The sequence below is a fragment of the Lagopus leucura genome, unplaced genomic scaffold (assembly GCF_019238085.1).
Source record: "Lagopus leucura isolate 7727_CA_CO unplaced genomic scaffold, USGS_WTPT01 Super-Scaffold_73, whole genome shotgun sequence".
NCBI classification, from domain to species: domain Eukaryota; kingdom Metazoa; phylum Chordata; class Aves; order Galliformes; family Phasianidae; genus Lagopus; species Lagopus leucura.
The window spans coordinates 11,910,560-11,938,498 of NW_024962252.1; the positions used below are offsets into that span (position 1 = coordinate 11,910,560).

General features: G+C 36.2%; 1 protein-coding gene across 1 annotated transcript in view; it reads right to left on the reverse strand.

Annotated features, from left to right (window-relative positions):
* SNTG2 (syntrophin gamma 2) overlaps window positions 1–27,939 on the reverse strand; it is a 232,030-nt gene that overhangs the window by 121,443 nt on the left and 82,648 nt on the right. The window contains exon 2 of the mRNA XM_042890808.1: window positions 7,351–7,488. Coding sequence (XP_042746742.1) covers window positions 7,351–7,488 — 138 coding nt within the window. The remainder of the gene's footprint in view (window positions 1–7,350; window positions 7,489–27,939) is intronic.

Genomic DNA, 27,939 nt, shown 5'->3' on the forward strand with positions numbered 1-27,939 from the left:
AAAGACAGTACCACTCATGGAGTAACATTTACTCTGCAGGAGGGTTAGATCATAATCCACCAGCTTTGTAACTCATCAGTGTATATAGCTTGGCAACAGGGTCTGTATCTTGAAACAATAATGTGTACAAACAACTGCACTGCAGAAAAAGCTATCAAAAATTTGAATAGCAGAAATAATTTTGACCAAATCTAAGATACTGACAGCCATAGTCTACATGTAAAAGTTTACCTCTGAAGAGGTCTTTTATATCTGTATTCATTCATATGCAGTGGCATGACCAGAGCTTAATCAGCAATGCGAGAAGGCAATTATAGTCCTTATTTTTGTTAGTTAGATTTTTAACAAGATTTTATATCCCCTGTAATGCCTGACTATATTATCCTTATTAACAAGTTGTTAACAAATAAGACTAGCACTTGTGGAAAAAATCTTTCATTAGAAATGATCTTAATGAACAATGGGATTTCAGAAAGAAACAGTGCTTGAAGCACTCCACACGCACTGATATAAACAGATACATCTGGAAAAGATGCACCGTATTTCCTTAATCTGTGTCAGTCTGCAAGAAAATTTCAATGAATAAATATACTATTCCCAAATGTTAAACTGAAGGAACATCAGAACATCTCTTTTTTTATTTTTTTATTTTTATTTTTTTTTACATTTTGTTTAAAATGTTGTAAGAAACAAGCTCATTCACAATGGGTACAATAGATTGTAAGACAAAGATTGTTGTCATGGTTCATTGTTTTTTTTTTCTTTCACTTAGTCAATATAATACCACTGTGCCAACTATAGAGGCATCCACCTGGACTGTCCTGTCACTGGCCAGGAAGGTCACATGAGAAACCACTTTGCTGGCTACTCTTCTGGAGTGAGCATCTCCCCACTGCAGGACCTACATGCTGAGTCACTCATCAACAATGAACACAGCAATCGCTAAATTCCTTTGGTACCTGAGCCCATCTAGTCCCTATAGTCCAACAACAATAGGCTATTATTAACTTAATGGCAAACAAACTAACCTTTAAACAGCGTAACTGGATAAAGAGAAAGATAGGAAAACACAAGCAAAGAAACCATTCACTTACTACCACATTGTTCTGGGTATATTTTTGTTAGATGAATAATCTTTATTTCTACTACTGTTCTACCTAGTGTTTATTGGAGACAATAACCTCAAAAAGTATCCTTAGTTGTTGAAAGTAAGATAACAGTTTTAGTACAGGTACTACATGGCAAGCTAAAAACAGAAATAAAAGCCTATCTTAGTAAACAATGTCAATAAGAGCAGAGGTAGCCATCCAAGCGTTTGGGAAACACGCGGGGAGAAAAGAAGAATCAAAACAAGAAAGAGCAATAGGAAGAGTTAAAAGAGAAGTCTACAAACTGTCCCACATGGATGCAAGTGAAGATATGGTCTGATAGAAGAAGAGAAAAGAAGATAGGTACTTAAAATACCAGCCATATCTTATCTTTCACTTGTTCAGCAACTCTTGAAGCTTCCAAAAGGAAGTGATGAGATTAAAAAAAAAAAGTTATTGAAGAAACAGATCTTGTGAGAATGTGAGATCCAGTAAAATGTACCATAAAATGCAGAGCTCCTGCTGGTTGCTGTACATCCAAAAGAAACAAGAGGATGCAGTGAAGAGGAAGAATATGTGAAACCTTTCAGGAAGTTGTCTGCTAAACAAAGATAGGGAAGAGCACACATGAGGATTTTCTCAGCTCACTCTCACCATTCCTGGAGTTTCCTCAGCAGTTTAAGCTGAATATGTTTAATATTCTGCCATGTACCAAGATTTCCACCTCTACTCACACAACCTTCACCTCTTACTGATTTGTAGCACGTTTTCACCTTCCCAGTTGTTGCAAAGGTTGCAGTCCACCTTCTGTGGACTCAATTCCTAACTCATTTCCTAGAAACATGGACTTTAAACTGCAGGAGAGGCCTGAACAAGATTTTTTCCAGGCAGAATTCAGAAGAAACAACATGCATAGGACAGTGCATACAGCAACCTTAACAGAAGAAGGTGATGGATTTTAATTAATTTAATTATCTAACAATCTGGACATCTAGATGATACAGCTAGAACCATGCACCCTTAAATTAGCATGAAAAGATACTGTGGAACATGTCAGAAGAATTACAGTGCCATTGTCTAGGACTGTAATACAGAGATTCCTTCTTCCACTGCATAGTAGTCCAGGGTCAAAGAAAACTAGAATCTGGAAAGCAGTGAGTTTTGATCACCTCCTTAGGCATTACATTTATTAGTTATATTACCATATGTTCCACAGTCTTTATTAAAGACGATGAGTATAGAAAACTCCAAAGCAGTCAGTGGAGCATGAGGAAAAAGTAAATTTCACTTAGCTGATTTGGCCAGATAATGTGCCATATCTGTTGTTAATACTGTCCTCACAGGAACTGTAAAAAAACAGGAACAGATAACTGACTAGGTAAACAGTCAAATAAACAATATAACAGCTTTTCCATAAAACTATATTGGGGGTAGGATGTCAGTCAAACAACTTTACTAGAAATAATAATTGCTTTCCTGTTGGTTATAACATGTCTGGACTTTAGGAAAAGCTTTTTGCTCAAAGGATGTTGTATAAATTTCAGTGCTAAGTCCATCAGTTTTAAGTGTCTTTTACAGCCTTAGGAATAATTAAATTAGTATTGAAGCGTAACTTCTTGGACGTGGAATTATGGAGCCAATGGAAATATAAGCCAAGAGATCCCACAAAAGAGAGGAAAAGTATGAATACTCCATGGCATCCCATGATGCCTAATTCTACACTTCCATGAAGAGGAGGCAGGCTAGAAAGAACACATAGCTAAAAAGCAAAAGATTACTATTAATGGAAAAGAGAGAGCTGAAACTTTTAACTTTTTGCATTGCTCAGTATGTAACCTTTCCCAGAAAGTAAGAAGAAGAATGCATCTATAACAAATGACTGAGGCATGCCAGTAGCCCTTGAGTTTTGTATGGAGATAAAATAAATCTTTTCACATGCTAGCTGAGATCTGGGACAGCTGCAGAGAATTCTTAATAAATATAGTATAGTATAGCAAGATACTTTTATCAGTTTATCTTATTATAACTGTTTCTATTAATGTAGATCAAAGTCTCAGAGTCTTTTTTTTAGAGTAAAATGAAATCACTCATTTTAGTTTCAAAGCCTGCCAACCTAAAGGAGGATTATATAGAAAACAGAACCAGATTGCTCTCAGAGATGCACAACAAACAGAGGAGACACATGTCCCTATTTGAAGCTAAAAAAATTCCAGTTGAGCATGATTGTAAAGAATATCACAGCAAAAATGGTTATGCATTAGAAGAGGCTGCCCAGAGAGGTGGTGGAAATTCCATCTTGGGTGATGTTCTGAACTTCAATAGACAAAGCCCTCAGTAACTTGCCTTTGTAGTTAAACCTGCACTGAACAGTGGGTTGAATCAGATAACCTTACGAGGTTCCCTCCAATCCAAAGTATTCTGTGACTGACAATACAGATGATAATACAAATCTGGATTTCCAGAGCTACTAATAACATAGACGGGAACGAATGGTAAGATATGTTTATGCTTCATTTTCCCTGCTTCTTTCTTTTAAATAAAAAGGCATCCTATAACAGAAATTAGCAGCTGTTCTTTATTTGAATAATTTCATTTATCTTCATTTTGTGCAACATTTCATATGTTGGCGGGTAATATAATAAAGATGAAGAGCAAAGTTGGAAACCATTACTATCTAACATACTATGATAGGAAATGCTCATGTCTCTATTGTAGTCATCCATTTTTCTTCTAGCTCTTGAAGACTTTAAACTGCTAAACCAGCTCTCACAACGTATACAGTAGCGATTTAACTATCTTTACAGTCTGCCATGTCTCCACGTACAATAGATAAACTGAAATTTTAATAAAGGACACAACTGTAGTAACATCAGTGCTGTGCTGCCTTTCCTTCTCTCTTGCGGGTATGTTAACTTACCCTCAGCTGACTCTTTACACAACTCATGGAGAGACTTTTTTTCAGGCACATCCACAGTACCCTCTGCATCCCTGTGCTATTACATTTATTAGTCTTTTAAACTTAAGCTACTTATTCTTTTTATCTTTATTACTGAGGTTTGAGGTTTTTCATCATGCTGATGAATACTATTCATATTTATTATTTATTTTGTGATAATAGCTCTTAACTCTTCTCAAAATGACAGCAACAGAAGCTTATGATCTTTCATAATAAAAATCCTAAAGAATTCCTAAAGAATCTTAAAGAATTGCTAAAAGATTGTTATCTTTTAGATATCTAGGTCAGCTTTTCAGCATGTGAAAACAAATAACAAATAGTTAAATAATGCATTTTCTCTATACAAATGATCTTAGTTTCAAAAGGAAGAGTCTTCCTTTAATCATCCACTTGGTGTTTCAAAATATAGATAAAAATGTAAACATTAGCTGATTTTAAAAGCTCTTTGAAAAATTATTTTGGATATATATGCATACTAGTGATGACAGAACAGACTCTGGGCAAACACAGTAGTAACAGTAGTTACCTAGACAGAAATGCAACTTAGCTTAAAAAATAAACTTTAGCCCTTAATGTCTTTTCTCTACAGCTTTGCTAAAATAACATTTTTTTCTGTGGCCTTATTAGTATCTGAGTTATAAAGGAAAAGAATCATAGCCGTTCATCAGGGATCGAAACAGCACTTAACGCATTCTAATTTTTAGTTTAAAAAATCGTCCAGTTTTTCTTCCCTGTTTGGAATGGAATGGTTCAGCTCAAAGAGATCTTATTCATCTACCTCACTTCACTCTGCCCGACTCTAGCTAAGAAAGGACTTACAAAGCCAGAAATTTGGGCATGTAGAAAACAAAGATTTTTGTCATTTGCCTCACATAATCTGTTGAAGACTTCTCTTCCTACTGAAAACCTGCCTGACCATTGATCAAGTCAGAGAAATTCAGCTCTGTGAGAGGGACTGATTGTGGTAAAAAGCCAGATGCAATTATTTCTTTATTTATTTTTAACTTTGCAAGTGGAATTAAAGCAGAAAAAAGAGAGACCAAAATAAAATGCAAATTAAAAGAGAAAAGTATTTATGAAGAGAGGCACGAAACTGTGAGGTTAAAACAGGAAAAGGGTAGGCAGAGTAGTAAGGAAGGGAATGAGGTATCATGAATATGTAAGAAATTAATTTTAACATATTAAATGACAAAAAAGTTATTAAAAAATCATACTCTTTAGAAAAAGCATATTATGAGAAGTATGAAAAGGAAAGCCTCTCTGTTTCTCCTTCAACTGAAAATAGGTCTTACTCTGGCACTCATTTAATTGATAATTGATTCCTTTCTGTAAGTGTTATTAAACTACTCATATAAAAGAAAGAAAGAAAGAAAAAGAACCTTCTGCCAAAAATAATCAGAATTTATTTAAAAAAAATCATCTTTTTTTCCCATATGCTATTTCTGTCAATATCTTCATTCTTCAAGGGTGCTGATCCAACCTTACAGACTTTTTTCCTATGAGTTTGAACATTTTGAACATAATACTGAGTCATGAAAATTTGCATGGACTGCTGGATTTCCCAAGCCCAAATTACTGAATTACATTTTGATGTACACTGTGAAAAAGCTAAATACTGAGGAGAATAATCGATTGCCTTTACATTATTTTCCTCTCTATGTATCTTGAATTCCAGAAACGACATTCCTTTATATATACTTTACTTCCAAGTAAAATGATAGAAAACAAGCCCTACAACTGCTCATCAAAGATAAAAGCTTTCTCTGTGCATAAAGATAGTACCTAAATATGAATGTGAGATGGCAAAACATGAAACAATTAAAGATCAAGATGACATCAGTAAAAGATGGGCATTCTACAGAGACAGATTTTTATCTGCACAATCAGTGTGAGATCCTTGGGAGTGATCTGCACTGCTGAAAGTCCAAATCACCAAGGTAGCACCTGTGATAACTGACACCTTTGCCAGCCCTCATCATTCAGAAATGCATGGAGCCAGCAGTTAAACATCTGCAAACCCTGTCCTCAGTATTCCTCAAGGTCAATGAATCTGTGAGCAAAAGGAGTGGAAACAAATGTGTCAAATACATTCCATGAATGCTGTCTCACAATACTGGCAGAAGGAAAAAAATATTATCACAAGTACATACACGGCTTACTTCTTCAATTTGTCCATTCATACATCCTACTTACGGAGAAAGATTTTGGTTTTAGAGTAACTTTTCTGTATTCTTCCTACATGTTCCACATCGCTCCAGGAAGAAGACAAACATTTTACTTCTATTTTTGTTGCAAAAGCACTATTGTGATAAATGGTCATATCCAAATAAAGATTAACTATGAGTAACTAACTAAGAAATAATAAGTATAGAAAGGAGAATGAATCAGTAAGAAAAAATGTTTGTGACTGCTATAGAATTGACTTTCAAGTTACAGTTTTCCATTAATATTTTGAGTCATACAGAGGAGAGATGAAAATTATTTTCTTGAACCACGTGAAATATAAAGCATTTATCTCTTCTGAATCTAGCATGTGTAGCTGTAAATTTAAAACTTCAGTTACCAAAAATGTCACTAAAGAACTACCATGTATTTCAGCCTGATTTCAAATTCTGCTTTTGAGCTCCTGAGTAATTCACATACTGTAAAATACACAGTGCTTATCTTAATTGGCCTTCATTTCAAATGCTAATTTTCTAAAAGTTTTTATTTGATTATGTATAATATAGAAAAAGCAAATATTCCCATCAAGGTATGACTTAATCCATTTTTATGCATTAAAGTTTGACAAAGACAGCCTACACTGAACTAACCCTTTCAGAACCTGTCTTCCTGTCCTGTCTTCCACCTGGAAACACTGTTTAGGGTATCTACAAAATGTAGGAGAAAATTGTATCAAAATATGAACCAACACAAATCTCGATACTCTCAAGTGAAGAATTGGATTAACCATTCCTTCCTATTTTTCTATGAACGATCAATGAGTGATGATAAATACAAACACAAATCTGACAGAACTTTTCCTCAAATGCACTCAGCCTATGATGATTCATTCAAGAATTAGCCAGGGACTGGGCAAGATAGAATTTCAAATCCTTTTCCAGGAAAGAAAGTTTATTTACAAGGCATTTAAATATCACTAGCATAATGATATACACTTAGGTGCACAGACACATTATATTGCAGCCATGTGACACATTACATACTTCTGTTACTCAATAAATTCTCTTGCACTCCAAATACCATAAACTGATCACTACAGAAAACAAAGTGCAGTCGAAAGCACAGAGATATAGAAGCACTTACATTTGCACTGTGATCACTTCCACTAACACAGACGACATCTTGTTTTTGAATTGTTAATACCTCTTTTGTGAGCTTCAGTCGGATGTCGTGAGCATTTTCAGATACTTCATCATACAACAAAGCAATACCAGTTTTAGTCTGTAAAAGCAAGGCACAGAAACAAAAAATTAAGAACATGAACATTTCTTAGTGATAATCTTCTATCCCATAGTGATAAACTTCTATCCCATTCAATACATAAAATTCATATAAACAAACACTGTTTAAAGAAAGAGGAAAACTGGTCTGCTATTCAGGCTCCAAATGAATTAGACCTACAAAGCCTCTTTTATGCTGTAAAAAAAACAGGCTAAATTGTCTTTGAAGTAATCATTAAAACACAAAAAGAAATCATCCTCCCTTGTGCTTTTTCACAAAGAAGTATCACTGCTGAAGTATGTTCTTTTTGTTTTCAATTGTATGACTTGCTGTGAAACTGCACTATAAGTAGATAGATAACGTGCGTATAAATCTATGTGAATGTATTTTTCTGTTCAATAAAGAAATGCAATATTGTTTCTGACTCAGAGGTTTCCCTTGTACCGTGTCAGGTATCTATCACAAATGTTGTTTTTATGATAATTCTATCACAATGCAAAACTAGGTTTCCATCTTATAAAACACACAGATATACATACTCTGATCACAAATGCTGGTGTCACAGGACTTCAGTTGGCTAATGTCAACATGGACATACATTTCTGAAATTACCACTGGACTGTCAACTAGTAAACTCTCTTAAGTAGTCAAGTATTTTGGTATCAAAGTTTTTCTCCATGAATAGCAGTAAATAAAGTCAATTTTAATTTTTGGTATATTCACTTATCTGCAAATTTTTCTTATTCTTCAGTCAGCTCTTAAATTATGTGGAATTAGCTCTGTTTACAGCTATTTGTTAAGAAAGGAAGACTAGTGCAATTTAATAGCTTTGCAGTCATTTCACAGAAGAAGAAAAGAAACAAACCTGTTATGAAATGCATTATCATATTTAAGAATAATATTTACTAATTTATGAGGTGTATAACAATATCATAACACCACTGCACTTTTTTCTATGCAACTGAAGAACAGTCATACATAATTTAAGGTTTAGCTGCAAGATTTGTTTTCAAAAGATTGTTTTGAATCAAGTCTATTCATTTTATTAAATAGTAGATTGCCAAAAAGAATCACAGAATCACACAGAATCACAGAATCACCCGGGTTGGAAGGGACCCCAAGGATCACGTAGTTCCAACCCCCCTGCCTAGCAGGGCCACCAAACAGAGTAACGGAATCAAAGAAGAAACGTGCCTCATACCCTGTGTACTTTTAAACAAAGGACTTGAAAGTGAAACCAAACATGAAACATTATCTTTATAATATTTTCATTTTTCTACAAAATTAGGGGAAAACTCTGTGGTGATCATTAGTAAAAAGTTTTGGTCTGTGAAGTAATTTTAAACTTAAGGCACTGAAATTTAGATGTGTAGCTCTATGGATAATCAAGTGTCAAATCTTCCCTTATATTTAGTGGAAATTGAAAGCACAGAAATTATATTTACTCTTAAGTGCATACACAGCAGATGATCATGAGGTTCTGTTCTCTCTAAGCTCAAATGAGTTACCCCATGTATGTCACTGTCACCATTTAACACACTTTAGAATGTCCAAGACACCCATTCCAAGATGAATGTAAGGCTGATGTAGGGCTTACAGGAGGTTCATGTCCTTGTAGCAGGAGATGAGGCCAGATCTCCACAATATGATGGGATGCAGACACTGATCATGCCACCAGATGTCCACAGATAGTGTCTTAACCTTGAACCAAATCTCATGAAAGGTTTTCAGTGCAGAAATGCACACCTAGAATGGTCATTTAGATTCTGTAATCCAGTGGTGAGCAACAGACACCTCTGAAACATGATTCACCTGACCCCTTCTCTAGATCCATCTTGAAGGGAACAAATTGCATCATAGCTCTCTACTGTGACTTAAAAAATAAATATAAATGATAACTCAGACACAAGTGTTTAATTCTAGAAAGATAAATCTTGCACATCATGTTCACAGAGAATTCACAAAGGAAACTAAGTACAGCAAGAGTAGAAGCCTTAATCATTCTTACTTGTTTGGAAACTGACATGTATTAATTATCCTAAAATTTTGACATATTTTAAATTTCCAGCAGTTTTGGATGATTTATCAATATCCTACAAATGAAAACATATTAAATTTGTGTCAAAATCATCTGCTTAAAAGCTATGCTATATAGCAGTGGATATTTTTGTATAGTGGACACACTGCCTTGCAAAACCATCTTCCCAGCACCTTTTTGCTATCCGCTAATTTTACATCTCTATTCTACCCACATTGGCAATCACAGCTTCTTTGGCTGACACACCAAATTATGCTCTACAGAAACATCTTGAGAGACCAAAACTACGTGAGCACATTACCCAATCACAAAGCAGACCATTTCTCTAGCTAGTAATTGTTTTGTAGGTTTAGAACAAACACAATGGAAAATATCCTGAAATATGTAGAGTAACAGATTAAATACCTATCAAACTACTTAAAGTGAAAGTCTCACTGAAACTCTTCTATTCCCATTAAATTCTAATATTTAGCTCACATTTCATTTAACTCCTTACATGAGTTAAGATGACATGCGACAATACCTTATTTGCTTTCAGAATCAATAAGATTAATCTAGATCTCTCTCAGCCTTTCAGGTGTGCTTTTTTAGACCATTATAAATGGCTGCGAATCAGAGTGCAGAACACTCCCTTCTTTGCTCTGTGTTGAAGAGGGTGGTACATGCAACTCTATTGGGCAAATTTCAGTCCACAAAAAGTGCTTCTTCAAACTAAGAGCATTTAATGGGAAATAGGGTAGATTTAGGTTAGATATATGGAAAAAAAATTTTACAGTGAGGGTGGTGAGGCACTGGAACAGGCTGCCTAGCGAAGTGGTTGATGCCTTGTCCCTAGAGGCTTTCAATGTGAGACTGGATAAGGCTCCAGGCAACCTGATCTAGCTGTGGATGTCCCTGTTAATTGCAGGGGAGTTGGACTAGAGATCATACATCAGAATTATGTGTTTTGCAAGAAAAAAAGAACAAGTAGAAAACACATAGAGCTGTATAGGATTTAAGTGCTATAGAGGAATATAAATTAAAATTCATTTGTGCAGAGGAGAAAAGTAAATGTTGGTTTCCATACTTCTGATGGGGTTTCTAGATACTGTCCTCAAGAAAAGAAGCATGAGGCTTCGTGTCTGTGTCCATGTGTGAACATTAACATGGAGGGAAGAAGAGGTAAAAAGAACAGTAGTATAATTGTCATGTGAACCATTAAGAAAGTCACTATCGCATTTTTTGAAAGAAAAGTTACTGAAACTTTCTTACTTAAGCAAGCCCTAAACCTCTCAATACCACACATAAGAGAAAAACATTCTCAAGAGGGAGATGAATGCAGATGAATGCTTTTATCGGTTTTGTTCTTATCTTCATCAGGCACATCCCTAGCCAGCATATCTGCTTTAAAGCAGTCCCTGCTGGCAATGTTTTGGTACCCTACTCAAAATACCCTAATTCTTTCTGTGTATATTTTATCTACTGCCTAAATCTCAGAACTCTGAATTTTGTTTCAAAATAGGCATCTCTAAGTGAAACTTTGGTCTAACTGACATAAAACACTTGTCTTCCCTGCTTTAAAATTTTATTTTGAAAAACCTCGTAAAAATTAGGCAGAGTGTGAAAATGTTGTTGAGGCATACTAGGCATTCCACAGTAACTACTGACTTGGTTACGGCCACTTTTTTCTCAGATTGGTAGAGTAGTATTTGTGAGGCTTTTCATACTAGGTATTGAAGAGCGGGAGAAAGTGTTCAAAGATAATCAGTAGTCCTTTTTATCCTTTTTGTACTACGTTGCCCAACTGCACACAGTACTCAAGGTGAGGATGCACCAGTGCAGTGCAGAGCAATACAATCCCTTCCCTCGACTGGCTGGCAGTGCTGTGATTGATGGACCCCAGTTTACAGTTGGCCTCTCTGGCTGTATGGGCACATTGTTGACACATGTTCAGCTTGCTGTTGACCAGATCTCCAAATTCCTTTCAGCAGAGCTGGTCCCCAACATTTCATCCCTGAGTCGGTACATACAGCCAGGGTTGTCCCTGCATATTTATAAATATAAATTAAAAAAAAAAAAAAATTGAAAGGACAAAGCTTTAAGTATAATAATTGAATCTCATTTTTTTTTCCAATTAAATGTAACACATAAGTATTTTACCAGTGATATTTACATCTCAGAGGATTTAATGACCAAACTGTCTAAACGGGTTTAATTTTTGCATGAAAACACTCAGTTGAAATTCTACATCTGCAGCACACTGATGATTGCAGCACCTGCTGAAGATGTGAAAAATGGAGTCACTCATTTTTGTTCTACCTAACTTAAAATTAGACAGAGAGAACTTCAGGCTATCCCACATAGTCAGATCTCTGACCACTACATTACAGCAGACTAAAATTATTTTCTCTCTTAAATCTTTTGATATGTGTCTTACACATCTACTACTATGATCAAAAGATAAAGACATTTGCTCAGAGCAAAACAGAATTAAAATTTAAAATTGCCATGACTAATGTAAAAAAAAAAAAAAAAAAAAAAAAGAAGTAGTACAACAGTTAAAAAGTGCAAGATTCTACACTTTAAGAACAGTCAGTTGCACAAAAGAAAAAAGCTTGCACCATTTATTCAGGAAAAGAAATTTAGCACTGAGGATTGACAGCAAAATATTGGCATCAATATTTTTGCTATAAAGCAAGCATATATATTCTGATTGCTCTCCTTTGAGTTCTTTCCTACTGATTTTCATTTTCTGAGTCACACAAAACAGTGCGCACACATAAACACATTTCTTCACCTGGGCATTACAAAAGATTTCTCAATACCACTGAATATGAAGGAGGAATAACTTCAAGTCTGTGAAGTTATCTATCACCGATGGTGCATTTAATACTTCTCACTATATCGTTTCCTTTCACACAGTATTATGACAGTGTTAATTCACAGCAAAACTACAGAAAAAAGATAATGAACTGAGAAGAGTCCTGAGTAATGCAAAGCAAATTAATGTGATCAGAAATTTGGAAAACAGAAGCTATAAAGAATTCTGCACTAGGTTGCCTGTCTTAAAGGCTGAATAAAAAAGAGAACATAATGAAAGCTTTAAGTACTTAAAACTGTTGTGAAAACAAATCGAACAATCAGGTAAGAAAAACCTGAAATCTTTTTTATTCAATATGTTTTAATTACCAGGAAACTGATCTGCCTAAATGGTACAGGGCAAAATCCTGAAGATGATTTTTTTTCACACCAGTTTGACAATACTATTTAGAGACTTCTTGCTTGTAAATTGTAGAATCATAGAATAGTTTAGGGTGGAAGGGACCTTAGAGATCATCCAGGTCCAGCCCCTTGCCATGGGCAGGACTGCCAATCACTAGATCAGGCTGCCCAGGGCCCCATCCAATCAAGACTTGAGCAACTCCAGGGATGGGGCATTTACAACTTCTCTGGACAGCCTGGGCCTGGGTCTCACCATCTTCTGGGTAAAAAAAAAATTCCACCTAACAGCTAAGTCTCCTCTCTTTTAGTTTAATACCATTCAGCCTTGTCCTAACACTATTTGCCCACGTAAAACACCAGTTTCCCTCTTACTTGTAAGCTCCCTTTGGTTACCAGAAGGCCACAATGAGGTCTCCCTGGAGCCTTCTCATCTGAAGAAGGCCAGGTCCCTCAACCTTTCTTCATAGGAGAGGTGCATATGAGATGACCTGTGGTCATCTTCATGGCACTTCTCTGGATCTGCTCCAACAGCTGTACATTTTTATGATTAAAGCTCTTCATCCAGGAGGAAGGCTGACCAGCCTTAGAAGTGCACTTTCACTGAACAGCTTGCAACTGACATAGGAATGATGAAAACTAACTGGAAAACCTGAAGAAGTTTATCTTTTAGGGGCCTTATCAATGGATGTATGACATCTAAAATAAAATTTGTTAATAATCTTGTAGCAGTTAATCTGAAGGAGAACTGTACCCTAAAAGAAACTGTAATTTTGCCCTTCATGAACAGAAGATTCCAGGCTTAATGGGCCCTGAGTGAGAAAACAAACACTGGCTTTTAAATAGACCAGCATGTGATATATGAGTAAGGAGAGTAGACATGAAAGTTGAGAAGTAATGCAGCTGTGCAATACAGACAATTAATGATATTTTTTGTACGGGGGAACCAAAACTGCATGCAGTATTCTGGATGCAGCCTAATGAGTATTGATTAGAGGAGGAAAATCCTTTCTCTTTATCTTCTGTATGTGCTCACACCAATACAGCCCATCATGCTGCTGAATTCTCTGCCATCAGGGCTCACTGCAGGCCCATCTTGCTGCCCACCCAGGGCCTCTTCAAACAGAGCTGTCCTCAGGCAGACCACAGACATGAGCTAAGAGCTCATTCTACCAGGTGCACGGATGGCATTGGAATTCATGACTTTACCTCATGAAATTTAGTGAATTTCAATAATTTCCTGGCAGTTAATTTCTCTGGTTTGCCCAGGTCTTTTGTCAATGTTGTACTGACAGTACCTTCCATCTTGGTGCCATATGCAAAATAGTAATCAGTCTCTCCATTAACTCCTTCAGGCTACTGACAAAGATATAAGGGTCACGTCACAGAATACCACTTGCTAGAGCAATCTAGTTAGAGTACAATCCACTCGCGTAAGCATTGAGGGCTTCCATACAGCATGGAATAAGGATTAAGAAAACTCATTCAACAAAACTAGTGCTATTTTCCAATAGGCAATGACAGCAGGAAACCAGGATCTTGCTGGATTTGTTTTGTGTTTCTTTTTTAAATCCTCAGTACTCTGAAAATTATAAAAAATATCATTCGAACAGGAAAAAAGAAAAAAAACATTCAGTGAAAAACTGAATTATGGCAGTGCAAATTGATACACGGAAGTCATCAAATCAGTGACCTATGAGACAAATCATTACAACATTTGTTATGAAATTACACACATTACAACAGCATCCAAAGTTGCTTCAAAACACCAACACGTTCTGCTGGGACATCTTTCTCCTTCTTATAGTCAAGGATTTCAGACTTCCTAACAAATATTGCAGAGGGAAAAAAATAAGAGGGAACTCAAATTTCCAGACACCTTTCTGCTCTGAATTACCACTGCCCACCATCACCACTGACACAACTATCTACTTTCCAAGCACAGGATGTGGTGTGGTAGAACCATTATATATGTTAGGCTCTGAGGTGCTGCCAGACTCTTATTCATCCAATCTGAGGCCAAAGGCCAAGATTGTGGTGAATGTACCTACACCATCCACACTGTACTTTGAGAAGGGTCCACAAGCCTCATTTTCCCCTCCATCTGCACCAATGCAAGTAGCTCCTCACCAGCTGCTTCCATCTCCCTTACAAACCAGTACAAGACTTGTAACTGAGACCTCAACACTAACAGCTCAGAGGAACCCTTGCACAAGAGATTTATGTCTGCACCAGTAGTCCAGCCCATTGGCTTCCATGTAAATTGGAAGACACGTATCTTACAGCAGTTTGAATAGGAATACTTTAGTTGAAAGAAAAAATGAAAAAAAAACACCCTAAATCTGGATTTCTTTCCAATTAGAAAGCAACTGGTAATATTAATTTTTTAAAGTAAATTACTTCTAATTTCACAAAATTTCAACAAACTTTTTACCTAGAATAATAAACAAGGAAACTAACTTTACACCTGCCTAATTTCTATGATGTATTTGAAACATGTGCATTTTATTTCAGCTCCTACTTCAAATAAACCAACATCAAGCCAAACAGACAAAACAGCAAAGTAAAAAAAAAAAAAAAAAAGCAAAAAAGCTCTCACTCAGTAAGCTCTCTAAATAGCTAGCAACGACATTTATTCTTGCCTAACTTTTAAAGAATTCTCTTAAGCATTTCAATTATGACCTTATGCATTTTCATTAGAGCTCTAACATCATATCATAGTTTCACACTGACAACAAGCACTGCTGATAATTAATGGAGAAGATCACAAATTCCTGATAATCCATTTTGAAGTGTTGATTTACATACAAACCAAAGCCAATGGAATATATCTGATGGACATCAGGTCAATTAAGAATAAAGGTATTGAATTACAGTATACTGTAACTTTTCAATGCAAGATACTTAACAGGTATATATGATAAGAATCAGAATTTGAAATAAATAAGTCAAGAGTAAATATTTAGGGAGTACATTTTTCCCAAAAGAACAACTTCTATCTGAAATATCCATCTTGAAAATTAAACCTTTTCATAAAGTCTTCCTTTTTTTAATGTCTGCATTTATTAATGACAATATTATGGATTTACATATCACTACATATAGTTGGAAAAAGTATATTAGTATTACATGTTGACAGTAGATTTTAACAGCAGCATTACAATAAATTCTTGCAATTCTCAGTGAAGTTTCTTCTAAATATTTGTAGCATGTGGAAATCTACAAGAAAGAATGTTAACTCAAGACAACACCAGTTTGAAAAGATGTTGGAAATAAAAACTTTAAAAATCTACTTTGTTGTTTAAATCACATACTACCCACAAGAAAAGTTCTGTTAAAAATTACCTTAGGGGCAGATTCTTGGGATTTTCTGTTAATGACATTAGCTGTGCAAGAAAAGTGATTAACAGCTGGGTCTCAATCTCTGTAATCTTAATCATTAGAAAGTAAAGCCGTAATGTCTCGTTTAATTACTGCAAGCACAGTATGTCACCAGCTAATTAGATATGATTGATTATTGTCATATTCATACACCTCTGAAAACATCAGACACAAATATTTGAATCCTGTTATACATATTTGGAGAATGAACTTTCAGAATGTCATGTTGAATAAAAATTACCTGATTAAAAATAAAAATTCTAATCAATACTAAATAATAGAGTCACACAGTTGAATATGCTAGAATACAACTTCTATTCCATAAAACAGACAAGGCACAAACTATTAAAAAAATTACATAATTTTATTTTGATCTAGATAATATCTTCAAAGAATTTGCTCGCTTATTACTAAGCTTCACTTTTCTCACAAGTGGACAGTACCACAGAGTTAAATAGCCTAAGAATATAAAGATCTTCCTATGTTTACAGTACATTTTTATTAGTTTAGAAGACAAAGTATAACATTCACAGTTCAAACTAAATCATCTAGCAATAGATCAAAAAAATGAAAAGAAAATAGACTTTGGATATTATTTAAGAAAGATAAATTTTATAATTACTATTAGTGGTACCATTCAGCCTACCCGTGTAGGATGTCAGCTAATACCCAATTTTTTTTTTTCAAATATTAAAAGGTAAATGAAGAACACATTCCCTTATAATACACAATTAGAAGTATAATTCAAAGTGACTCACTTTCTTTTCTGATTCTAGACTACTTATGGCCACTGATTCATTTGGTTCTCCTTCTCCTCAGCTCCGTTACAGCTTTACCACACTCCTTATTTTTAAAGTTCTACCATCGTGTTCTTTCTTGCCATTTAACTGTGTTGACTTGTTCTGCCAGTCATAAAATCATAGTCCCCTAAGATCATCTGCCAACCCATCACACCATCATGGCCACTAAACTGTGTATCTCAGTGCCACACTTGCCCTCATCTTGAACATCTTTAAGGAACAGTGAATCCCATCACCTCCTTGGGCAGCCTATTCCAATCACTCACCACTCATTTGGAAAATAAATCTTTCCTAATATTCAACTTGAAATCTCCCTGGCTGAACTTAAGGCCGTTACCCTTAACTCTATCACAGTTATCTGGGAAAAGAGGCCAGACCCCAGCATGTTACAACCTCCTTTCGGGTAGCTGTGGAGTGTGATCAGGTCTCCCCTGAGCCTCCTCTTCTCCAGACTGAACAATCCCAGTTCCCTCAGCCACTTCTCATTAGACTTATGCTCCAAATTTTTATTACCCAACTAAGCAAAGCTACACCTAACTGCTTAATTTCTGAATAAGGTGATGTAAATACTTTTAGTCTCTTTCTAAATTTAAAGTGGTAAGATGTGGTTTAATCACCCTACTGCCAATTATGATGAAGCAAAAAAATAATCACCATTATTCATAACTTCCCACACTATGTTGGCTTCTAGCAATATAAAACATAGAAAGATTTAGGTAAAGATTAATCATAAGGATTTGAAGAGTCCCTAAGTATTAAAGCAAGTCCAATGAAAAACTTTTTCTTTCAACTGTAGTTATTGTTTTTACAGACCAATAGCTCAGATAGATCCAGTGGCTGGAACCAGAAATCCTTTCAGTCATGCATTTGGCTGCTAGCCTGAAAAGTAATGAGACAGTTCAGTTTCACGTTTTATCCAAATACTTAACAATATGTTTATCTTCTTCTTCTCCTTAGCTCTAGTTCTCGAATGGAGCTGTGATGAACAGTATATTTTTAAAACTTTCCATATTTAGCAGACAAAACACTAAAAGGACATCAAACTGATTGAAACATTGAATATAATTTGAATATTGATGCCATGAAAAATATAAGAGCAATAGTCTGCCTATACCTAAATCATGGGATAACATGATTTCCAGCAACAAGAGTGCTCTACCAAATTAAACTATAGAATCAGAACACACTTATAAAAGCAGAAAAAAAAAATATTGGAAAATATAAAGTGATGCCACTAATACTAACAAGAGCAGCTGAAGGGAAGTTGTTTGATTATAGTTGAATATTTTATGGTTTGTTTGTTTTACAGAATATTTACCAAAAAAGAGTATAACAAATTTGCAGGATTTGCTTTTTATTCATACCTTTCCCTCCAGTGTCACCTATCTTTCACTGATCCTTGCCACAGAACTCAATGAAGTGGCACAACGCATGGCTGGCACTACAGGGAGAACCTTCACTGCCACAGCTGGGGCACAGCAGCACTTGTGCATTGCTAAGACCGGAAAGAGATGGCTGAGTTAGTTCATGCATTAGCCAGCATCACATGGACAAGCACCCAGCTGGCCCTGCAAGTGATACAGCATCAAGAAAGTAGACAAGAGAGACAGGGATATGAAATTTACTAACTACATGTTGAAACAGCACGCAGCAAGTTAGGAAAACAAAGCTCCTACACAAAATAAATTGCGACTTGGTACTCAGCATAGAGGAGCATGGAATAGAAGTCAGACAATCAAGCGACACAAAAATTTTTTAACTTAAGGTTTTTAACTTAAGGAAACCTTAAGTTAACCTTGCTGTCAGGGTAAGAGATAACAGCATGAGCAAACTCATTGTTGACAAATGACAGGTTAAAAAAAAGGAGGGATTGAAAGGATTTAATTTAATTTCAGAACACAGATGCGAGATAACAGAGCCAGAAACAGACAAAAACTACAAGATGGAGAGAAAGCTGATATTCTAACTGTTCCTTTCCTGTTCTTTTATTCATTTTCCTGAATAAATTTTATTACTGTTGTAGAAGGCTACTGAATGAAAAAAAAATCTTCAAAACTATATACGTGTAGGTGGCTGCAAAAGAAATATCTCTTATTTATTTCCATGGACATATACATATACATAGAGCACATTACATTACATTACAACATATACAAAGAGCACATTAGTACTACTTGAAAGAGCAAATTCTCAGCTACAGTAGACTATTTTCCAACATGGCTACCATCATTAGATATGCATTTTTTGCTGTAAGTGAACAAGAGCCTGCATGCTGCATTCATACAAATCTACACCAGCAGAGATGACCCACTGTCATTGTCACCACTACTGAAATGCAACACCCACCGCCTCACTGTGCTCACATCCACTGTTTGCTCTCCATAAACATTCAGCAAGCATCAGTGAATGAGTGCCATTTTTTCCTCGTGGAGGATTTCAGTGACACATTTTTGCTTTGTACACACCTCCACATTAGACACCACTGTATCAGACTACCCTCTATTACCATCAGTCATATGGCGGCAGAGAACATTGGTAGTAAGATTCAACCTCTACTGCCATACCATCAACATCCAACTGTGATATTATGTGCCAACATAATATAATAGGAGGCATTACTTTCAGAGTATCCCTCATGCATATACATATATACTTTTATATTGGTATATGTTATAAATAGAAAGATATAGCATATTTTATAGTACAGTATAGATATATATACATATCTATATAGAAAACAAACAAGCAGAAACATGAGTTCAGAATTTACAAGCAAGTTTCCAGGAATAACATATCTACATCAAAATAATCAATTACAGATTCATTACATTAAAGTAATTGCTTTGTACCAAATGCACTTGAATCACTTAACCAAAGACAAACAATTTGAAAACTTCAATAGAAGTATTAAACATCATGTCGATAAGATACTGGAGGAGAGCCTGATTCTAGAAATAATTTTCTTTTAGGAAACTGCATCCAAAGCCAGAGATAACCATCCTGAGGACTCAAAACAATATTCTAAAATATCACAGAAACCCAAAACTTCTGAGCCAAGCTGTTCTATGATTCCATGACAAATAAGGAATTAGTATCACTTATGAAATTCAACTTTGTGCAAATGTAGGTAATAAAGCAGTGAAATGAATGCTCTAAGTTTATGTTAGATTTCACTTCATCACAGAACACAGATCACAACTGTATCCCAACAAGAAGTCAAATCCATGTTCGAACTGTTTTGTAAATACTTGATTCTGAACTTTATTTATAATAAGCTTTTCCTCATATGGCAGATCTTAACCCTCCTCTAAGTATGAGACTTAAGCATTTTGAGATTCAGATGTGAGAAGAAAAAACAAAAGCTACAAAAAGGGAAAATGTCAAATCCCTCAGAACTCAATCCTATTTGCATTCTTGCTACTAGTGAGAGAGTCAACCTATATTTGTTATTTTCCTTTCACATTTGAATGAGTTAAATAATAACATTCACAGGAAGCATTTTCAGTCTTTAGATATCATAGAAATGACAGGATAATTAAATGCAGTTATAGATGCTTTATTTTCCTTTTTTGCTTTCCTTTTTAAACAATGTCTCACACACACAAATAAATTGTATTCTGTATGATAATAATAGAAAAGTTAGGCAATTAGCTATTCCTAGGAAAGCCAGAATAGCAAAGACTTGATGAAAAGGAGGTTATAGCGTGTCAATACAAAAGTATTCAGCAGTATTCAGCAAAAAAGACAGCCTGTCTATGTAGATGCCATTTAACTGACAAAGAATAAGACTGTGTTATTGCTCTAGAAACCTGTGAAAATTAATTTCAAAAGCACACATCCCCTGAAGCAAGTCATGATCAAAAATACTGCATAACCAAATATTACATAATATTCATATGCAAGCAAGTAAGGAATGAGAATATGATCATTTTTGAGGCTATTTTTTTCTTCTTAACAAATATAAAAGACATGTATACTGCTTGTGTGTTCTACTTTTTTCCCCACTGCCTCAAAACAGACAAAAAACTGAAATAAAAAAATTCACTTAGCAAGACATTTGCCTCTGATGATCTCTGTATTAAAGCACTAAACAATTGGAAATAACACAGACATAGTCATTTCCTTTCTATTGCTAGACAGGAATACAAATAAAGTGAGTCCCAATTTTCCCAGTTAGCTTCCTTAAGATGGTTTTGGTAACAATATCAGCAGCACCATAAAATCTTGTCAGTACCTTAACAGAACTATTGCCAAATTATCCTGATGCTGTTCCACAGTGGAAGCATCAGTGAGAGATGTCAATGTTTCCACAAGTATTTTGATGATAGGATAGCTTGAATAATCTTGTGCTATTTATGTTTGAAGAATATTTATAAAAGGCTAAGGCTGAGAAAAGATATAAACTACCAACATTTTCATGGCTTTATGCAAGTTTAGAAGTAAGATTTGCAGGACAAGAGATGCGAGTGTTTGTGAAGGAAGACGGTAAAATACAGGTATGGGTGTGGAAAGACTGAGGAGTTGCTCTTGGCATGACTTGTAAGAGAAGCAGGGAATACCAAAAACAATAAAAAAATGGAATAAAAGGGAGGCCAACAAGAGGAATAAACAGCAATAGCATGGAAAGAGAGAAATGTAAAAAAGTACATGGAAATAATGAAAAAAGGCAAATGAAAGCATTGCATGCTTCATGGTAAGTAGTTGCCATCTTCGTCATTTGTAGGAATGTGCAACCCAGGTTACTAATCCATAAGAGAATTTGACAAGTTAACTCTACTCAGAATTGATATTAAAAATCTCTGAAAAATGGAAACAGAATTTACAAAACATACTTCGCAGTAGTGTTATCTAAAACAACAAGCCTAGCTAAATCATGCCTGCAAAACACAGCTGGTGGTAAGCAGCATCCTGCCAGAGGTGAACTGGTGCTTCTCCAGCTGTCAGAAGATTCAATGGCATGATTGCTTATGGAGAACATGCCACCGCATCCTACTTTCTTGGTGTATGCCAGTGCACAGATGCACCAATCACCCTAAGGATCTCAGCCAAAGGAGTGGCACAGACAAAATGTTACAGACTGACAGCCCCCATTCCCTATTCCCCTTTGCTGCTTGAGGGGAGGAGATAAAGGAGGTTGGATGGTAGAAAGATGTTTGTAGTTTGCTTCTAGTTCTCACTGCTCTAGTCTGTTATCAATAGGTGATTAATTACACCATCCTCCCTGTGCTGAGTCTGTTTTGCCATATTTTGCCACATCAGTAATTGCAGAGTGATTTCCCTGTACTCAACTCATGAGCTTTTTTATTTCCCATTACATTTTCTCTCTCTTCCTATGGAGAGGAGGAGTGAGAGAGCAGCTGTGGTGGATTTTACCTGCCTATCAGGATCAAATCACTGCAACTGAAATTCACTGAGTTTTCCACAAAACCTATGCTTATAAGGCTCTGAGGATTTTCTGATTAAAATGAGCGGTGCATGGCACCTCCATTCTTCCTGGTTAGGTTTTCTCCTTTTCATAAATGTCAAAGGCTTACTTCAGCCTTCAGTACCTTCCTTGGATTTTTGTGCCAAAGGTATGCACAACATTCGTATTCAGATGATTAGCATTGATTTTAACGAGTCATTAAAAATTCTGGGAGTGATCTTAAATAATCTGAAACCAGCATATTGCTTTCCTCTTGTAAAAAAGAAAGCATTAACAAAACCCTAATAATTTAATTTTAGACTCAATGAAATTGAAATCAGTTGAAAGTTTACAGTTGAGTCACAAGTTTAAATTGTCACAAATGTTCACAGCATTTTAAAATGTAACATTGATAGCACAGTTACTACCATAACTATAAAAAATCATGCACAAGTACATCTTTCAGAATACTAAAAGGTTTTTTAGATGAAATCAATGTGAACACTCTTGTTCACACCTCATTAAAAAATCCTTCAAGTTGCTGAACAAATAAAGGGCATTTTAGTAAATAATAAACATATGCAATTTCTTCATTTAAGATACAAGAATGATGTTTAGAAATACCTTTTTTTTTTTTTTTAATTTTACTGTTTTCTCATAATATCAAGGGTCTGAGTAAATACTAAATGCCTCAGGTTAGAATTACCAAAATATTTACTATGTAAAGGCACAAAGAAACAACCACACAAAAGCAGTTGTAGTAATTGTGTTAAAAAGGTGGAAATAAACTATAAAATCAAAACGTGACCAGACAGCCAAGAAACACCTATAAAAGTTGCAGCTGCGGCACAGGAGAGAATTTTTTAAGATAAAAAAAGTAAGAAACATTAAGCATGCTAAGTAACCTATTCTAAGATATGCAGAAAATTTGCATAGCAGCCTGTTTGTTTTTCTGATTGTGTGATTTAGAAAAGGATCCGTTAATGAAGCAAATGCAACTGATTATTTTTCTTAAGTCTATTATTAAAAACACTGAAATACCAATTGAGTTCATTTTCCTGCTCTCTTAGGTACTTTTTGAAACTCTAAAATTCACAGAAAACACTTGTAGGAAAACACAAGGGCAGAATTACAAAAGGGCAAAGGTTGGAAGGCACTTTCAGAGATCGTCATCTAGTTCAACACAAAGCTCAAACTGTGGTCAACCAGACTACATTCAGTTGAGTTTTGGGTATTTCCAAGGATGAAGACTGCACAACCTGTGGGACATGTTCCAAAGTATAATTTTCTAATTCCTCATTTGTTTTTTCTTTCCTCTTCTTTCATCAGGAAGACCTGTTCAACATTCAGTTTGGTGCCATCAGCAAAATTCCTGAGGGTGCACTTGATCCCATCACCTATGTCATGGATAAAGATGTTAAGGAGTACCAGTCCCAAGACTGGTCCCTGGGGGACATTGCTCGTTACCAGCCTCTACCTGGACATAGTGACATTTACCACAGCCGTTTTGTTGCAACCTTCCAACTAATTCCTAATCTACTGAATATTCCACACCTCAAATCTATATCTTTCCAATTTAGGGATCAGGATGAGATAGGGGAGCACAACAAAAGCCTTGCAGATGACCAGGTAAATGATATCAATTGCCTTTGTTCACCAATGCCACTACTTCATCACAAAAGGCCACCAGATTGGTCAGGCACAACCTTCCCTTGGTGAAGTTGCGCTGTGCTGGCTGTCTAAGACCATCTGCTCATCCTTCATGTATCATAGAATGGCCTGGGTTGAAAAGGACCACAAAAGGACCACAATGATCATCTATTTTCAATCTCCCTGCTATGTGCAGTGTCGCCAACCACTAGATCAGGCTGCCAGAGCCACATCCAGCCTGGCCTTGAATGCCTCCAGGGATGGGGCATCCACAGCCTCCTTGGGCAACCTGTTCCAGTGTGTCACCGCTCTCTGTGTGAAATATGTTATCATATGTGAAATGTATATCAACATATCTTCCAAGATGATCTCTTCCATGATCTTACCAGGCACACAGGTGAGGCTTGTGTTCTCCAGGTCTTCCTTCTTCCCTTTCTTATAAATGAGAGTGATGTTTCCCTTTTTCCAGTCCCTGGAACTTCATCTGACAGCCACAACTTTTCAAATATGATGGAGAGCGTCTCAGTAACCACATCAGCCAGCTCCCTGATGACCCTAGGATGCATGTCATGAAGCCCCATAGATGTGCACACATTCAGTCTAATGAAGTGGTCTCCAACTAGCTCTGCCCATCCAGTAGGGAGGGGAGTTTGCTCCCCCAGTTCCCACTGTAATGGGATTCAGGGATGCAGGGATGAAATATGAGAATCCTGTCTGCTACTGAAGATTGAAGCAAACAACTCATCAAGTACCTAAGCCTTCTCCATATGTCTTGCAGCCACTTCTCCTTCCTTATTTATCAGAGGAGGTACCCACTCTTTGGCCTCTGTCTTCTGAACAGTGTAACCGTATGTCATGGTTTTATGATTTTTGGTCATCAGTATTCCACACCATAACATCATGTAATGCATTGGGGGTGGGGTTTGATATCTGCCGAATGTTCGTCCGTCGGAGAAGAACTACATTTCCTCAGGAGACTTTGCGGTCAGCAAGGGGATATAACTCCAAGCAAGGTCACCTGATCCTTCTTCTTCGCCTGCTCTTCACTATCTGCACTTCGCCATCTGTACTTCAGTCACTCAACTGGACTGCACTTCTCACCCCAGCATTGTGGTGAGGTCTATACAATTCAAACAGACTCTCTCTCTCTCTCTCTCTCTCTCATTGTATTTTACTAATACTATATTTAGTAAAATCATTTGTTCCACCTCAGATCAGTGCTGTTGTTTTCAAGTATTTTGGGGTCCCCTGCTTCCCCTTTCCCAGAGGCGCGGATCCACAGATCCCTCCGCCCTGCTGGTCACGGAACTGGGCCGGACCAGCCCATAAACCGTTGACACTGTAGGACCCCTTCTCATTGTTTTTAATGTCCCTTGTCATGTTAATTTCCATCTGTACCTTGGCTTTCCTAATCCCACCTCTTTATGTCTGGACAGCATCCCTGTATTCTTCCCAGGTGACATGTCCTTGCTTTCACTGCCTGTACTTGCTCTTCTTTTCCCTCAATATGACCTACAGGTCCTTGACCATGCTATGCTGGTTTCCTGACTCCTCTGCCTGCTTTCTTATTCTGAGGTATGGAGAGCTCTTGTGCTCTCAAAAAGGCATCCTCAAAGAGTTGCAAGCTTTGCTCCACTTCTTTGTGCTTAAAGACAGCTTCCCAGGAGAGCTCATCCTACAATTCCTTAAACAGCCTGAAGTTAGCTCTCCTGAAGTTCAAGATCTGGACTCCACTCATTGCCAGGCTCACATTCCTCAAGATCACGAACTCAACCACGGCATGGTTGCAGCAGCCCACACTGTCCCCAGTCTTCATGTCTTTAACAATCTCCTAACTTATCAGTGAGTATCATGTACAATAGCGTTTCACCTGTGGTATATCTGTCCAATACCTAAATCAGAAAGTTATCACTGATGGACTCCAAGAGTCTTCTGGATTACTTGCTGCTCACTGTTTCACTTGGAACTCCCCAGCCTTTATTGTTGCTTTTGGGCACCAATAATGCCTCCCACGTACAAGACTTTTTTTTTTTTCCCCCTCTTGAACTCCATGTCAGCCCACTTCTCCAGCCAGTGCTCTCTAAATGGCAGCGCAGCCATCTAGTGCTTCCACCACTCTTCACAATTCTTTTTATCATTTGCAAACCTACTCAGGTATGCTCTCACTGTCCAAGTCATTAAGGAAGATGGTATATAGTACTGAGTCTATTGCTGATACCCTGGATACACCAGTAGTGATCAGTCTCAACATGGATTTCATGCCAGTGATTACATCCTTTGAGCACGACATACAGAATTTTTGGTCTACTTCTCCATTTAGCTGTAAAAATACTTGTTTTCCATGTTGAGTATAAAATCCTCTTATTTCATAAATGGATTTCCAGTTTTTAAGTAGGAGGTTCATGTTACAGTACTTCGTAATTGTGCAGAAATCTTGTTTTCTTTAAATAGTCTGAAAACGTGCTTCCATCAAACAGAAGACAATGGACACAGTGGGTAATTTCCATCTTCTGAGATGGCTCCATCTATGCTCTTATGAGCTGAAGAATAAACAGTCTGGTGAAACAGCTGCCTGAAGTATCTTTTACACTAAGAAATCCTTAGGGCTGTCAGGTAGAATGAAGGAAACAGCAAGTGAGAAAAAGATATTACTTGGCTAAGTAGATTAGACTCAATGGGTAAATCCTGAAAGATCCTGATGGTGCCTTGGTTTGTGCTAAGCAGCCTAGCTCCTGTTGACTATTTTCACCAGCAGAATACTCTAGACTACACAGTCATTTTTCATAAAGACTATGCCATTAAGTATGTGAATAAAACAGGATTTTGGGGACTCAGGTAACACAAAATGTTCAAAATAAAATGGGATAAAATTCTGAAAAAATCTGCTAAGTGAAATACTCAGATTGCCTAGTTTCTCCAACACTAGCAAAAACAGTGAAGTCCATTCTCAATTTTTCAGCCATCTGTTCCTTTAAAAACTTTGAATACAGAAAGTATGGAAGCAGGCCTTATATCATAAGGATATTCTCTCACTAAAAATCAGACTTTGGAAACTCAGATTCTGGTTTGAGGTATAACTTAGTACAGCATATTTACTGTTAGCCAGCAGCTTTAAAACAGTTGATGAATAAAACTGTAGGTTCTCAGGCTACAAAGAGAACCCAAGAGTTATTAAAATGGTATTCAAATTGCCGGTGGCATCTATATGATGAATTATCTGTATCAAATATGTATATACATAATTATGCATATGTTCACACTTTTTAAAAGGAGCTTTCAGAATTATGGGTGTATTAGATTGAAGGGAGGAATAGTGATAAGATCTAGAAATCACTAAAAAGTTTGGGAACATTTTCGTAAGTATACACCTTATGAAATGCAGTTCTTAGTTAAGTAAAACATTACTGAAATTGCAGTTCCAATATTAGTATTCTCCATTTTGTACTATGTACATTCAATATATCTTAGGACTACAACAGTTAATGGTTTCTCATTAGCTTCAATGTCTTTAAAGCATCAAAAATAATATGACTATTTTAAAAAGAGATAAGTAATTATCCAGCCAAGTAGATTGAGTGTTGTGTGTAGTTTCTTGTACCTTAATTATGGACCAAAAGCCTGTTTTCTGACGCTACAGAATGCACTGAGATAACGTAGCCCAAATTTATCCCCATTATTTTTAAGTAGTTTGCCAAAATCTCTTAAACAAGAATGTATTTATAGTAACCAACATGTGATTACAATGAACAAAGATGTCAATCTCCAATGGAATCCAAGAGATCAGAAACCCCCCTGAAAATAAACCAGGAAGCAGTAAGCCAACAAAGAAACACTTTGACAGAAGGCTTGGGGAAACACTCTCCAAGCAGGAACTGAATTTTACTGAAACTTTTTTTTTTTTTTTTTTTTTTACTTTTTTTTTTTCTTTTTTCCCCCAAATGAAACCCTTCAGAAATAAAACTTCAGAAAAAAATTAATGT